The sequence below is a fragment of the Typopeltis vanoorti genome, chromosome 8 (assembly GCF_054136105.1).
Source record: "Typopeltis vanoorti isolate ZY-2024b chromosome 8, IOZ_Tvanoo_1.0, whole genome shotgun sequence".
Taxonomy (NCBI): Eukaryota; Metazoa; Arthropoda; class Arachnida; order Uropygi; family Thelyphonidae; genus Typopeltis; species Typopeltis vanoorti.
In genome coordinates this window covers 70,359,049-70,375,180 of record NC_143556.1, presented here as the reverse complement: position 1 = coordinate 70,375,180, position 16,132 = coordinate 70,359,049, and the positions used below count along the sequence as shown (strand labels likewise).

At 36.3% G+C, this 16,132-nt stretch overlaps 1 protein-coding gene across 1 annotated transcript in view; it reads right to left on the bottom strand.

Moving 5' to 3' along the window:
* LOC150104082 (transient receptor potential cation channel subfamily M member-like 2) overlaps positions 1-16,132 on the bottom strand; it is a 580,140-nt gene that overhangs the window by 85,903 nt on the left and 478,105 nt on the right. Inside the window, exons 22-24 of the mRNA XM_090396744.1 lie at positions 14,655-14,803; positions 11,281-11,426; positions 3,254-3,458 (exon numbers count right to left, since the gene is read on the bottom strand). Coding sequence (XP_090252870.1) covers positions 3,254-3,458; positions 11,281-11,426; positions 14,655-14,803 — 500 coding nt within the window. The remainder of the gene's footprint in view (positions 1-3,253; positions 3,459-11,280; positions 11,427-14,654; positions 14,804-16,132) is intronic.

Below are 16,132 nucleotides of genomic sequence, written 5' to 3'. Positions count from 1 at the left end.
GAAGGATTTTTTTTTCATTTACATCAATTTTTATGTTGGTTTTTTTTTTTTGTATTTTTTTAATTTATTTTTTACATCATCTGGAAACAGTACTCTAGAGGCCAAAGACAGAACTTTTTCAAGCCACTTCGAGCCTCCAATAAGTGAGGCAGTGGTCTCACGCCATTTCGCGGTGTGAGACCGCTATGTGACAAATTTTATATTCCACCTGTTTATTGATGATGCAAAATTGGATAGAGTAATAGCCAATAAAGATGATATTAAAATTTTCAGGATGATTGAAACAGATGGGCAGTATGTACAAAGGAGAATGCATATCAATCTAATGTGGCTAAATGTAAGGTTATGCATTTTAGAGTTTAAAAGATTACATGTTGATGGAACTGTACTCCAGGAAACTGATGAAGACAAGGATTTAGGGGTGTTGTGGATAGCGAGTTGAAGTTTAGAAGGTATATTGCAGAAGTGGCTAAAACAGCTCATCAGTTTATCAGATTACTTTGTTAATGTAGAACATCCTGATAAGCAGAGATAAGCAGGTTATCATACCTCTTCATAGAGCCTTGGTAAGACCCCATCTTGCTTACTGTGCACAGATCTGGTCAGTTGGGTTTCTTGCAATGAGATGGAGAGGATCCAGGGGGGGGGGGGACCAAGATAATGGCAGCTCTATGGAATGCATCTTTGAGGATAGGTTGAAGATTTGTGGGTTACAGAAATTGGTTGATAGGAGGAAAAGGAGTAATATGATTGGAACATACAGCTTACTGAAGGATTTTTACAGGATTAATACAGAGGAAATTTTTCACAAAAGATCTGGTGGTGGGAGAACTAGGGGGCCATCCTTGTAAATCAAGCAAGAGTGGTTAGCAAGGGTGTGAGGACTAGATTTTTTTCTTGGAGAGTGGTGAACGAGTGGAATAGGTTGCCAAAGTCTGAGTTCAAAGCAAAGCATGATAGATATTGCATGAATATTGGATAGTACTTGTTCAGAACCACCTCAATTAGTCTACAGACTCCATGTAGTTGCTGATATAATAATAATATTGACTGAAAAATTTTCCATTATGTGGAACATTTTTTTCCATATAATTTTTCCATTTCCATTATATGGAAAAAGTGGTGAGAAGACAAGGGAGAGAGCATCCAGTGTAGTTGAGTTTGTGCATGGTTAAGAAAAGGATAAGAGCTGGATTTTTCTCTTGCAGATCAGAGAGTGAATCTAGTGTGAATGAGTAGAAGGGAAGGTATGAAAGTTGGTATGGGTGATGTATGGCCTTCCTCGATGAGTCCTTGACCCATTCTGTAATCCTATTTGGAATCCATTATTTCAAGGCTTGGGTTAATATCTATTTAAATCTTTCTATTGAAGATTATTTAATACTTGTTTCATGACGCGGTTGTGGCCCATGCTTAACCCCAACTGGAGGAACAAGGTGCCTTTCTTCATCTGACTCACTCATCTCACTCTTTCTCTATTTATATGCATAACTATTAGTATACAGCTGTGCAATGTCAACCTCTTTTCCCCATAGCTCATCAACCCATGCATGTAGTAGTTGACTTCTGAGCTTCTCATAATCACCCACTTTATAATTTCACTTCCCCAAAACACTGTTATCCTTTCCCTCCGAAACAACATCCTCAAATCTCTTTCCATATTCCTTTTTCCACTGTGCAAGTTATTTGTGCCTTACCACTAATTCTGATGCCTGTTTCTTTCTTCCATGAACAGCATCAGATATTTGTTTTCAATGTGTCAACTGAAAAATATGTTTTATGCAACCTATTATTCACCACAGCTCGAATAACTGAATCTTCATGTAATGCCCCTTCATGTTTCAAATGAGAAGGAGGAAATTAGTAGGATGACACTTGCTTCATCCTACTAATTTCCTCCTCCTCATTTGAAACATTCACTGATGTGAATGAGAAGGGGGAAGGGAGAGACATTCAGTTTTGTCCTCCACATGTACAAGTTTACTTGTACAGAGATGCAACTAATGTGAAGTCAACAGCCTCTGCATACAAGTAGACTAGTCATGAAAATATTTCTCACTCAAACTTTGTTTGCTTACTCTTGAGGTTAAACAAAAATATCATTTCTTGTCAAACAGAATTGGCTGTGGACTTTCATGGACTATTTGTAAAAGCTCACTCTGTAGACAACACAGTCTCACAGTATTCCAATTTGTGGCTTATCATTAATGGAACTAATCTCTTTAAATTTTCCAGTTTGTAACTGAATTTGTGGGTATGCTTCCTTGGTGTAATGAGTCTAAAATTTCTTGTGATGGCTGATATAGATTTCAGCTCAGCTAGCCAGAGAACACATCTGGCCTTTTCTTCAATTGAACCATAGTACAGTGAAGGGTTCATTACCTGGAGAATGAAACTAGAATAAATGAACCATAACAAATTTTATTTCTTCTTCTTCTTCTTTTGGCACTACAGCCCCAAGTAGGACCTTGGCCTTCCATTTTTGGGTTTCATAACTCACTACGAGGTGTGTGTGTGTGTGTGGGGGGGGTCATTACCCCCATGCTCAACCACATGTAATTGTCTGTGAAGTGTTGTGTTCTTAAGACTGGTTTGCCTGCTTTGTAGGAGGAAAAACCCCAGATAAGCTGGGGAGGAAAACCCTGCAGTCCACGCCAAGACTGGCTAACTTGGCTATGTCTGACAAAGATCCTTAGCTCCTCACATCAGTGATGAGAATTGGACGCAGGACACTCCTTTCCCAGGCATATGGTTGCGAAGTGCGTAACCACTTGGCTAACTGCGGAGACAACAAATTTTATTTAAATCTCAAATAAATTCCCTGTTTGTTGCCTTTTACAGATCTTTTGTATTATTATTATTATTATTAACATCTGACCTCTATGGAGTCAGACTCATCATGGGAGGTACACATCTCTCTCTCTCTCTCTCACACACACACACACAGCTCATCCAGCTGTGCCTTAAACTGCAATATGCTTACATTCCACTCACTAACCATTCCTCCATGCAAAGAACGCCCTCCTCACTCCGCTGCTCAAACCCTTAATTCTTGATATTCTCATTTGTATCTTATGTAGAAGTGAAGTTATTAAAAATTCAAATTGCCAAATGACCTTATAAGAGAACCAGTACATATAACACTTACAGAAAAATTATTCTGTAATTCTTTAATTCTGTAATACTGCATTATTCTTCATTAATGCAACTGCAAATAAATAGAAAAATTTGTAAATATATATGTAATACTTACAGAAGAATATCTTCATCAACAAAGGACTGTAAATAAATAGGAAAATCAACTTTAGGTCTTGTGTAAGCAACAGGATCATACTCAGTCCACATCACTTCCCATGGAACATATTTGTCAGGAACAGGAAACCGCTGTACTCTGGTCCCAGTATATGGAGAATGGCGAGATAGTGCATGAATCCTTTCATAATTCCACATCTGTTCAACTAAATAATATATATGACAATATGCTTTCCTTTAACTTTTCATATTATTCACTGTTCCTTATTTGAAGAATTACAGTACAAACTAATGAAGTTAAACTGCTATCAGAATTATAAAAGGGTGCAGTCATAAAGTTATGTCTTACTCAAACAAGTATTTGTTTATAATTGAATATAATATAAATTTGAGAATGTTATTTCTTGTCTAGTATGACATACTGACAAAAAAATAACTCTATTGCTATCTACAACCAAAGCATAGTCTATTTACACAGAGTAACCATTTTATTAGCACACTCATGTCTGACTTCTGCTATCAAGTTACCTTGTTATATCATAAAGGCTTACTAAGGAAGACTCCAAAATATTGTAACCTAAACATATATTTGGATAATCTTATTGAAAATATTTAGTTGCATCTAAACAGCAACTATCTTAAAACATTATAATTAATCTATAGCAATATCTATTCCATAGGGCAGTGCACTTTCCATTATAGTAGTTACTCAGGAAAACCTGTGACAAACTCAGTCTCAGAAAAAAAGTCTACTTGGTTATAACAACACATACCGATAGATGCTTCCTTGTGCTGGAGTATAATTAAGAATAAAAACAGGAAGGTAACTTCTTGTCTGGCATGACAGACAAGATATAACATCAATATGAGCATCTCCGAGAGTCTGAGCAAACAATCTAGTCCTTCATGTTCTTGCTAATTGCTCTTACAAAATTTACAGGGGTGACCTTTGTTCTCTCAATTTTTGCCATTGATTTTTTTATACAACAAAATCAATTATTCTTCATAACAGCAACTGAAAGAATCCTGAGTAGAATTAAGGCATTTAATAACTTTGCAGAGAATTGGAGTTAATCTTTTACCATGTTCTTTACTTTTATTCTATTCAGAGAGGGAGAGAGAGGATTAGATAGCTGAATAAATCTTTTCACTGAAAAAAGATCAACTATGGAAATAAAAAAAGATTAAGATGTACTATTTCAGAGTGTTTGAAAAAAAAGAAGTTAAAAATGAAAATTTAAACTAGTTTTTTAACTAAAAATAGTTAAAAATGAAATAGAAATTAAAAACTAGTTAAGATAAGAAATGGAGCAGTCATATTTCCAATTCCTTATGAAAGGTGGCATGCAAAACAGTATTTTTGCCATATTCATATTTAGGTCAAAAATAATGTCAATGTTTCTAGTATTTTTTTTAAATGCAAATCCTACAGAAATATTGAAAATCTATAATACATTTTAATATCCTGATTGGACTAAGGATTAGTTAATCTGGAAGCCCTGTTCCAAGGACCAAACAAGGATCTTTTTCAATCCCACATCACCTTGCTAGTGAGTAGAGTGGTAGTCTGACACTTATGATGAAATTCACCTACTCATCATCATTTATTTATGTATGAATAAAGAATTATATACAGAAATATTCATATAGCAAAAACTCATGGAGTTAGTCTATTAGATAAAAGCAAATCAGGTTGCTGTGTTTTTTGCCAAATGGTAAATGCCAGATGGTTCATGAGTCTCATCCTCAAAAAGAGGTTTGCTTATGTATTGTAAAAATTGTTTCCATGGTTTTTCTCTTCCTCTATGTCCATTAGTTGGCCTAACACTGAACAAAGGTGAAGGTGGATTTCTAAGTTGGTGTCCCATCTATTACCTAAAGACAAAATCATTTAAATAAACCATAAGTTTTAATCATATCCCCCTCTTTTCTGCATATTAACTAATTTTTGTATCCAAAATCTTTAATCTGTCCTCATAGAGAGCATTGTATAGTCACTTGCTTTTGGATTTTCTTACCCACTTGCTCATCCACAAAATAACTCAGGTACCAAATCTGTGCACAATAGTCCATATGAACATATCAAAACTTTATAAACAGGAATGATACACTTCTTATCACTAGTTGTCAATTATATTGATCCAAGACAAAATGGTGGTGAGAGCGAGGTTGGTACTTAGATCAGCATGAAAGATGAATAATGTCAGTAGTAGTACAGATTTGTTGAAAATGGTATGTTGCTGTGAATGCATGGGGAGATATTATGTCTATATGGCAAGGTTGTATAAGAGAAGTGAGCAAATAGTATGCAAGAGGTATAACATGATCAGACTATGAGGCATCTTTGAATGTGAGTGGTGGCAAGCAAAACAGAGAATGAAAGACTACAATTGTGGGTATAGAGGTGAGACTGATGATAGGACAGTATGTAAGACTGAGGGCAAGAAAGAGAGTGCAAATGACTGCAGATAGCAGGTGTGAACTGCACTGAGGAAGAGAGTGTGACTGATGGTAAGGTAGAGAAAGTAAATGGTAACAAGAAAGTGGTTCCAGACATGAAGTGAAGTTGGTGAAGATGAGGCAAGAGATGAAGCTTATGGGGGGGGGAGATGAGGAGAACAGTAAATAACCGAAGGAAGAGTGGAATGAAAGACATAATGAATGATCTAAGTGTGACTCGGCATGGAGATTCAATTATTAGAGGTGTACAAGGTTTGTTTTCCTGAAGGCAGAATAAGCAGAGTGATTGAGGCTCTGGATATGAGGTGTAAGCAAGTAAAAGAGTTGGTAGCAGGATTAGGAAGGAACGATTTGGTTGGGAAAGTAAAGAATGTCAGAATGGATGTGAGAAAGTCATTGAGGTGAAAGGATAAAAGTGTAATAGGAAAGGCAGTCAATGTGTTGCCCAGGTATGACATTGATGAGTTGAGTGAAGCCACACAAAGATCACGAATGGGTGCTGGCAGAGCTATGCAAGGAGAAAGGAGTGCATTTTGTGAAAGTGTGAGATGAATTTGAGGAAATGATGGAACTATATAAGAGATGGATTACATTTAAATGGTTTTGGTATGAATTAATTGGAGAGGCTATCACTGAAGGAGACTGATGACTGCAGTGAATAGATCTGAGTAAGTAAAAGGTAACATAAAAGAGCAGGAAAGTAGGGTAGGAGAGATTAAAGAAGAGTGTGAATGGAAAGGTGAGTAGTGCAAGTGAAGGGAATGAGAGAGCAGAAAAGCAAGACAGGAAAATGGGGGAGGGATTCACAGTGAACAGGAAGACACTGCATGAGAAGCGTGGATGGCTGGATGCAAAAGCAGAAAGGAGTGCATTTTGTGAATGTGTGAGATGAATTTGAGGAATGAATGGAACTATATAAGAGATGGGTTGCATTTAAATGGTTTTGGTTGATAACCTTAGATCCATGGGAAGTATTTGGGTTTAGGTTGGGAAGGGTTTTTTAAAATTAGGAGTGTGTGAGAGAGAGAGAGAAGAATGGGCAGAGTAAGATATGGAGGAGTTACATCTGAGAACTGGTGTTAGTCATGAGCTACTGCGTTTGTTTACCAATGCCAGAAGAGGAATGAAATCATTACACTGATTGAACTCCTTTATCCATTTTCTTCCCTACAAAAAAACTCAGGTACCAAATCTGTGTACAATAGTCTATATATGAACATATCAAAGCTTTATAAAGGGGAATGATACACTTCTTATCACTAATTGTCAATTATATTGATCCAAGACAAAATGGTGGTGAGAGCGAGGTTGGTACTTAGATCAGCATGAAAGATGAATAATGTCAATGGTACAGATTTGTTGAAAATGGTATGCTGTTGTGAATGCATGGGGAGATATTATGTCTATGTGGCAAGGTTGTATAAGAGAAGTGAGCAAATAGCATGCAAGAGATGTGACATGATCAGACTATAAGAAATAAGTGAGACATGGATGGATGAGGACAACATCCTGGCAGGAATAGAGATGGAAAGATATGATTTTTTTCATGAAGACACAGGACAGGAAGAAAGAGTTATGTTCATTCAAGGTGGAGATGCAAGGGGAAAATAGTGGCAGTGGTTGGGCATGAGGTAGAGGTGGATATATACCTGGCGATGAGGAGGAAATGAATAGGAAAATTAGCCTAGCAATTAAGAAAAGGGTGATTAGAATTATAGTAATACAGACTGGAATGAAGAGATGGCATGTAGGAATAAAAGAGAATGAATTTATAAAGTTTTTGAGAAACAAGTACCTGCAGTATGTATAAGATATCCAAGACTCATGAGGATCATGAGTCTTGGATTTCATCATCTCATCAGAGAGTGTTATTATAAATTAGGTGTCAAATCTTCCTCCAGTAAAGGAGAGTGACCATGAAGAGATCACCCGAGTGTTGGACAGCCATATGAGGACTTCTATGAGAAAGAGAAGTATATAGAACTATAAGGTTAGTGATTATGAAAAGTTCAGAAGACATCTTAAAGCTATATCATGGAATGCATGAATTTGGGAATGCAGATGATAGAAAGGAGATCAAAACTGCTTGGGCCCTACTTAAGAACTATCCAGAAGAGCCAATGTCTGAATGCATTCAAAGGGTCAAGAGGTTAAATAAAGTGGGTGTGAAATCAATGCACGAAAAGGTGAAGCATGAAATCTGGAAGAAGAAGGTATTATGGAGACAGCACAAGATGAGTGGTATATGTACAGATAGACTTAGATGTCAGCTGTTATTCATAACAGTGCTTCACAATATAAACAACACGAAGAGAAAAATATATAATTAATTTACTAAATTTTGCTGGTTTTCAAATCAGAACTGTTAGAGCAGAAATCACGTGTGGCAGCACACAGCACTCAACTAACTATAATGTCCTAATATTACATCACATAGTAACCGTAATTTCCTAACAAGGTACCGTCTAGAGACTGGATAACAACAAACTTAATCTGGAGAAGTCAGGCTATATTTTTTCTCAGACTGACTCAAATTAATGCAGCCAACTTGCAATACATTGCAAGTTGATTGCAGATGTAATTTTGTGTTCTTAAAGGCCAATGTTAAGAGATCTATGAGCCAGTCAAAAGTAGGCTAAATTCCAAGTATAAGGAACTTTATACACTCTCCAGAATGTGTAAGAAGCACACAGCTGAGTGAATTCCTGTAAAGAGGATGAAGTTGATTCTTAAGAGAATGAAAATAGTCAGCTGAATGAGTAGTTTGAAAGTGGCATAGATTATATTTTTGAAGAACTTTACGTATTTTTTTGAACAGAGGCATGGGAACTGGTTACAGTATTTCATCTATTTTATGAGTTGTAGCCATTGGCTAACAAAGTGTAGTGAAGTTACCCGAGTTCAGTTTTAAGGATTGCGTCATTTGAAAACAGACCTAGTTCCATGTGTGTCTAGCTCCAAGTGTGTCATTCTGTTGGACTGGGTGGTGGTGGCGGTGTAAATACCTTTCCATATGTGTGTTTTCTATAAAAATGAAAGGATAATGAAACATTTGTTAGTCACATTATTATTATCTTAAGACCCCTTGAAGTCAAAGACTAATCTAGAAAGTCCTTTGTCATAAACACAACTCATCATACCATTCCTTAAACACATTCAAATTTTCTGCAGACACCATAATCTCAAGCAATGAATTCCAATCATTCACAACTCTCCATGCAAACAACCTGCATCTCACTCCCTTGCTCACACCCTCCTTATACAGCTTTTAGAGATGACCTCTTGTTCTCCCCCAATCTCTCACCATTTTTTGAAAAACCTCTTCAATGTTAATCATATAACAACTCCTTACCAACTTGCACATCTCTATCATATCACCTCCTCTTCCTTCTATCTACTAGATTCTGTAAATTGCATCTTCTCAACCTTTCTACATATTCAACATTCCAGAGATAAGAAGCTTATTGCCTCTGGACCTTTTTCAACATCTCTTCATCCTTTTAAAAACCAGGTGACCAAATATGTGCACTGTAGTCCATATGCAGCCTAATCAAGGCCTTCATGCAATGGAACCAGAATATATCCTTACTTCTACAAGTCAGTGCTCTCCACATTATTGCCAGAATTCATTGCATTATCCTCATAATTTGGTAATGTGTCCTCTAAATTTTAGATCCTTCTCCACCATCATCCCAAGATCTCTTATTTCTTCCATCTCCAACAATGTATATCCACCAAGAGTAAATTTTAAATCCTATATTTGTTTTCCAAATTTTAAAACCTTACATTTCACAACATTGAACTGGCATCCTGCAGTCCTGTGCCCATTCACTCAGCCTATTCAAGTCTTCTTGCAATTCCACAATATCTGTTCTATTCCCCATAATCCATCCCAACTTTGTATCATCTGCAAACAATTGAATATTGCAATTCAAGTCTTTCTCAATATCAGTAACACACACACGTTAGACAGCAATGGCCTTAAAACAGATCCCTGAGGCACACCGCTAGTGACTTTCCTCTTCTGGGATATTGCTCCTACACAACTTGCTGACATCTATCAGATAGCCAGTCTACAATCCAATGCACTAATCTAATATCCAAATCCATTCACTTCCGTCTGACTATCAACCTGCATCTCACTTCCTTACTCACACCCTCCTTATACAGTTTTCAGTGATGACATCTTGTTCTCCTCAATCTCTCACCATTTTTTTGAAAAACCTCTTCAATGTTAATCATATAACATTAAAGAGCTTTATAGCTGTAGAGAGGTATTTTGCAGATCTTACTGAGAACCACTACAGGGAGTGGCGCTAGAGCATCACTGGAATAAATGTATTAGTCTTAAGGGAGATTATGTTGAAAAATAAAAATAATTTTGAAATTATAAATTCGTTATTTTCATTTTTAGGCTGAGAACTTTTCAGACCACCCTCATGTATATATCTCAACTATATTCTCTGCAATAGTTGTCCTTATACCATTTTCTCCAATCAATGCCATCCTACCATAATCATTCTTTTTTTTTTTTTTTTTTTTTTGTATACGAGTATAATTTACATATTTCAGGCAACCAAGTTACTACTCTTCCATCTTTGCTGAACAACTAAAACAAATTTATTTATTAACACGTTCGCTGCTCATATACCAACTACAAGTATACTTGTAGTTGGTACATGAGCCTCACAGCCAACTACAAATATACTCGTATGTCAATTACCAACCTCTTATGCCAAACACGAGTTAACCCGTATATAGTAAGCACGTTAATTTGGACCCTTGGCTTGTGAATAAAGCGGAGAGCACATCTGGGGGCTTGGTAGAAGGAAAATAATTTCAGCAAAAGTATATATATTATAAGAGGTACTGTTGCATAAACTGTGTATTTATTAATGCAAATAAAACAATTTTTTGAAGTTTTTTCAACGTATACATATATTTATATACGATATATCATCATCCGAGTCATTGCTAGAGTTGTCTGTAGGATTATAATCATCTTCAGAATTGGAACCAAATAATTCATTCCATTCATCATCACTCATATTAACATAAGCTTCTAATTCTTCATCAATTAGTTTTCTTTTACTGGCCATGGCGTAATTGAAGGTTTTTATTTAGATAATTATAAATAATTGTAAGACTAGATGCAATAAACCTTACTGCACTGAATGCTGAATGTCACTGACTCTGAACTCAAGTTACACAGTCGTCAGCGCATGTAAGACATAGGTGTGAGTGTGTGTGTGTGTGGGGGGGATACAAGATTACTCGTAGTTAGCTTATGAAACAAAATTCTGTCTGATAAGCCACCTACGAGATAACTCGTACTGACCTTGTAGCAGTGAAAGTGCTTGGCGTGCGGTAACAAACAAACTATGCCCAAGGAGTGTGGCAGTGAACGTGTTAAACTTTGCTAATAAATTTATTTAATAGCAAATATTTAATAAATAATAAATTTATTTCGGAAAATATAAACTTCATCTGCAAGTAATCTTTATTAATTAGTTGTCCATTACAACTCTGCAAGTTGTAAAGTAACAATAATAAGAAATTAATTCTAACCTACAGCAGTTTTCTCAGCAAGATGCTTTATATTTTCTAGATACACTTGAGAGTGACCTATCATGCTTTCTATTTCTCGTAGTCTTCCCTTCAGCTGTCGCAGAACTCTCTTTTGGTAATCTACATCCTCAGTTATATTCATAATACTGGTAAATAAAAAAAAAAAACATGTTAGCAATGAAGTTTAGAATGATGACTGAAAACTTATAGGTTAATAAATAAAGCTTTTTTTTTAATCAATAAAACAGTACTATCATTTTGAACAAGCTGAACAACTGGCTAAGAAAGCAGTAATGTGTTTAATTAATTCAACTCATATTGTGCTAATGTGATGGTATTTTGCAAATATAACTGACTTCAGACACCCTTATTATTTGTTTAGATTTAAAAAAATGTTAAAACATAATTCACTAATTCTTATCCAAATGTGCAAATTTTGTTTATTCAACAATTTTGGCTAAAGATATAAGATTTCTTTGTATTTGGCAAAAAAAAAAAAAAAATCTATATTATATATATTACATTTCAATAGGTGGACTAAACGTATATGAAAATTATTATGTCAACATTAAGGGCTTGTATCAATTTAAATATTTTGCATTATTATTATAAGAGCAAAGAAAAAAAAATGGGTTTCATTACTGATAGAACATATTAAAAATTTAAATTCACAAAACATGATCAGCAAATTGTACTTTATAATACTGTTGAAATTGAAACCTGAAAAATCTATGTAATTTTCTGCAGTAAAAATCAATTGCTATGGTAGCAAGAAGCTTCATTCCCATATCATCAAAACTGCATGTATACATTTTTTGCTATAAGCAAACTATGATGGTTATTTGTAATGTGTGGTTGTTGTCACAACATGCATCCTGTTATGAGTCTCAGTACCATATATCAGCAGTGGCCAAATCCCAGCTCGAAAGGTTATTAGCTGTGGCTGTTGAGATTTTGGCTTTTACTGTATTTATCATAAAAGACAACTATTCATAATACATAGATCATATTTTTCACAGACATATAAATACACTCAATGGACAAAACATTATAGATACCTACTTAATAGTGAGTTGGTCCTCCTCTAGCATAAATAACAGCTTGTACTCTCCGAGGCATTGAATCCACCAGATACCAAAGAGCTGCCAAAGGTAATTCTAGTCATGCCTGTTGCAGCATTGTCCGCAACTGTGCCTTAGATGCTGGTCAAAATATATGGATCTGATGTCTCACTCTATGGCATCCTAGAGAGATTCAATCAGATTTTAATCTGGGGACCTTGGGGGCCACCGGATGGTCCCAAACTCAGATGAGTGTTCCTCGAGCAATGCCTGGGTGGTGCACTGTCCTGCTGAAACAGATCATTGGCTGAAGGATGTGCAAAGGCCATGAAAATGTGTAGGTGATTAGCCAGCACATTCTTGTAGCTCACAGTGTTTAAAAACCTCTCCAGACACACTGAGGGACCTAATGTGTCACATGAGAAGGCTCCCCCAAACCCTCACAGAGTCACTGCCTTCTTGAACAAAGCCAAACTGGCATGATGAGGGCCATGGCCTCATCTGTCGATCCCACACACTCCTGTCAGCTCAAAACAACTGATAACAGGATTCAACAGATCATATGACTCTGGTCTCTGCAGAGGTCTAGTTTTGATGGTCCCAACACTAGGCGAGGTGCAGTGCCCAAATATTGAGCTGTCAACAGTGGTAGACAATTAGGGTGTCAGCTCCTGTAGCCCATGACATGCAGGGTAAGCCATACCGTTTGCTCGCTGATGCTGCTTGGACCTCTGACATTGAAAATAGATGTGATTTGTGCTACTGTTGCCCTGTGTTGGTCTGTATGAGCCTGGACAGCCTATGTCGACTATGGTCATCAATGCCATGTCATTGGCTACCGCTTGTTGCTGGGCACTGATACGTCCATTGATGGTATACTCATGGTAGACCCTTGCCCTAGTAAACCTGGTAAACTCTAGGGGTCTTACCAGTTGGGCAATAGAATGACTCATCTTATGCCAATAAGACAGATGGGTCATTCTACGTCCATGATCAAGGTTGCTAAGATCGTCATATTTACTAATGTTTGTCAATTGTGATACACTGTTGGGAAGCCCCAATATCTGCCTATTTACCATCTGCTTTCAGTTCTGGGTATATTTCACTCTGCATGGGGGGGAGAGATCAGTGTCAACTTTCCATCCCCTATCTCTAATGTCCATCGAGTGTAATGCATTTATATGTCTATATTTTTATATTTAATCATATATTATTCTGGATATTCTATTTTGTTCTATGAAGTCTATATTTACACTTAATTATTTTTAATTAAATTTTTTTGAAAATATCTTGTGACTTGAGAACATCTGTAAAATGTCCTATGTGGCTCTTGAGCCTAGGAAACTTGGCCATCCCTGCTATAATATAATTCAGCAACCATACAAAACATATATTCCAAAATAGAGAGAACAGCTGATATATATGTGAAGTGAGAAGGGGAATATAGCAATGGATGTATATAATCTGTGAGAAAATAATGAAAATCAATTATTACCCTTTGGAAAAAAATAGGGTTCAATTCTCTTCATGACATGAAAAACTTACACAGGCCGTTTTCAATCAGAGGTGAGTCATTTGGTCATCTTGTATTTACATGTATAATTTCTCATCTCATCTTCCTTCTCATGGTAGGCTCAATGGCCTGTCATGGCCAAGTATGTAACTTGCTTCTTAGAAACCTGACAATGTTAGTATAATTATTATTATGTGACACCTCCAAGGACTCGTTGAGGGAGGACACCTACTCCACAACTCTCTCCATCTCCACCACTCAATCACAACGAACCACCTTACCTACACCACCGCCATCTACTGCCCACTACCACCACTAGTATTTTCAGAGACAATCACAAACATCTATGCCCACAGCAGGATTTGAACCCCAGAACCTTTGGCTGGAGAGCGGATAAGTTAACCACTTGGCCAACCAGGCTGACATGACAGGATAGGTAATTCTATTTGCATTGTGCGCTATGGCTGTAAATTGCATCTGTTCTGGCTGGTTTACCTATTTTGCAGGATGAAAAACCCTGCTAAATTCATATGAAACTGATCAATTCACTTCTAACTAAAAAGTCCTGATAAAGGTTCTTTGACAGCATTTGAATCCAGGCCTTTCCAACCAAAGGGTTTGTCTATACCAACCGAGCATCAAATGCTCCATTAATTTCAAAAATATCATTAATTTTGAAGAAGACTTGAAATCAATATTCTTACATCTTAAGGTGTGTGACTTATAAATGTCTTGGAGAGTTTGAGGGATTAATATTTATTTCTGTTTCAAAACTATTTGTAATATTGCAAGGAACTTACACTTCAGTTTGTTTCTTGAGAAGATTCTTTTCTTCATCTTCTTCCTTTTTTTTGGTATTAAAATCTTGTGCTAGCTGCCGCCAATATTTATAATCTTTATCTGATAACTTATTACCTCTTCCAGGTTCACCATTTAAGGCAGCTATATCCTATTCATTTAAGAAAGTCTTAATTCAGAAAAAGAGATGTAAAGAGTATTTACAATGCATTTTTAAAAAAAAATATTTAATATTAAATTAATCTAATCTTAATATTTTATCTCAAGATTACATAAATACAGTTTCGGCAAATCAGTCCATAAGTCTTTATATGAATTTTCAGGTAGATTAGAAAAAGACATCAGAAACTGAAACATGAAAAGGCTAATTGGATGATATTTGACAGGAAATGCTCCGGTATAGAAGTACAAGAGTTTTATGGTGGTTATATGCATACATGTAAATCTTGTCAGAAAGTCAAATTCTAGGCAATTCAAGTTAAGCTATAGTACCATAGTACCTATCTATAAAAAGAAAAAAAAAATAGAACAATGTAAGAATTACAAAGGAATTCCTAGGTAAGATTTATGCAAGTATTCATGAGAAAGAATTAAGAAAGCTGAAAGAGAAATGTGGATGAAGAAAACAAGCTGGATTCAGGCCAAATAAGGTTGCCAGATTATCTTCAAGATTTTCACTTGAAGATAGTTAGTTGAAAACAACATGGAAATATAAAGGGAATCTGCATTTAAATTTTGCAGATGTAATGAGACATTATACAGATTAGTGCAGGTTAAGTTCTAACGTCATGCACTTAGTTGTAAGTCAGCTGTTTGAATTGAAGGAAGTACTGGAATGCAGTTTGATGCAAAATCTGATGACAAATAAGAGTGCATACTATCTCCATCATTGCTCATCAGCTATATTGATCACATTATGAGGGATAGTATATTTAATTATTATTAATTATAATTATACAGGACCCTCAGGAAGTCACATGACTCATCGTGGGAGGCCAATCAGAGGCCACCACTTCATAAACTCATTCAACATTCATGCTCTTACCACCCAATCAGCCAATGCATTCTAATCCACCCTCCATGCAAACAAATCCCTTTCTCACCCTCTTTTTCATCAATTCCATTTGCAACTTCCAGAGATAGCCCTCCCCATTGCCCCCCCCCTCCACCTTGTTTAATCATTATTATTATTACGGGAAACTCCAAGGAGTCCTTTAGGGCTTCCCTCATCAAGGGAGGCCCTAAACAACATGTCAAGAACTATTCAGCATTCGCACAATATCTATCATACTTTGCTTTGAACTCATTCACAGTCATGGCACCCACAACAGACTCTGGCAGCTTATTCCACTCATTCACCACTCTCCAAGTAAAAAAACCTAGTTCTAACACCCTTGCTCAGTTTCCATGGATGGCCCCTAGTTCTCCCACCACCACCACCACACCTGTTGTGAAAGATTTCCTCCAAATTAATCTTGTA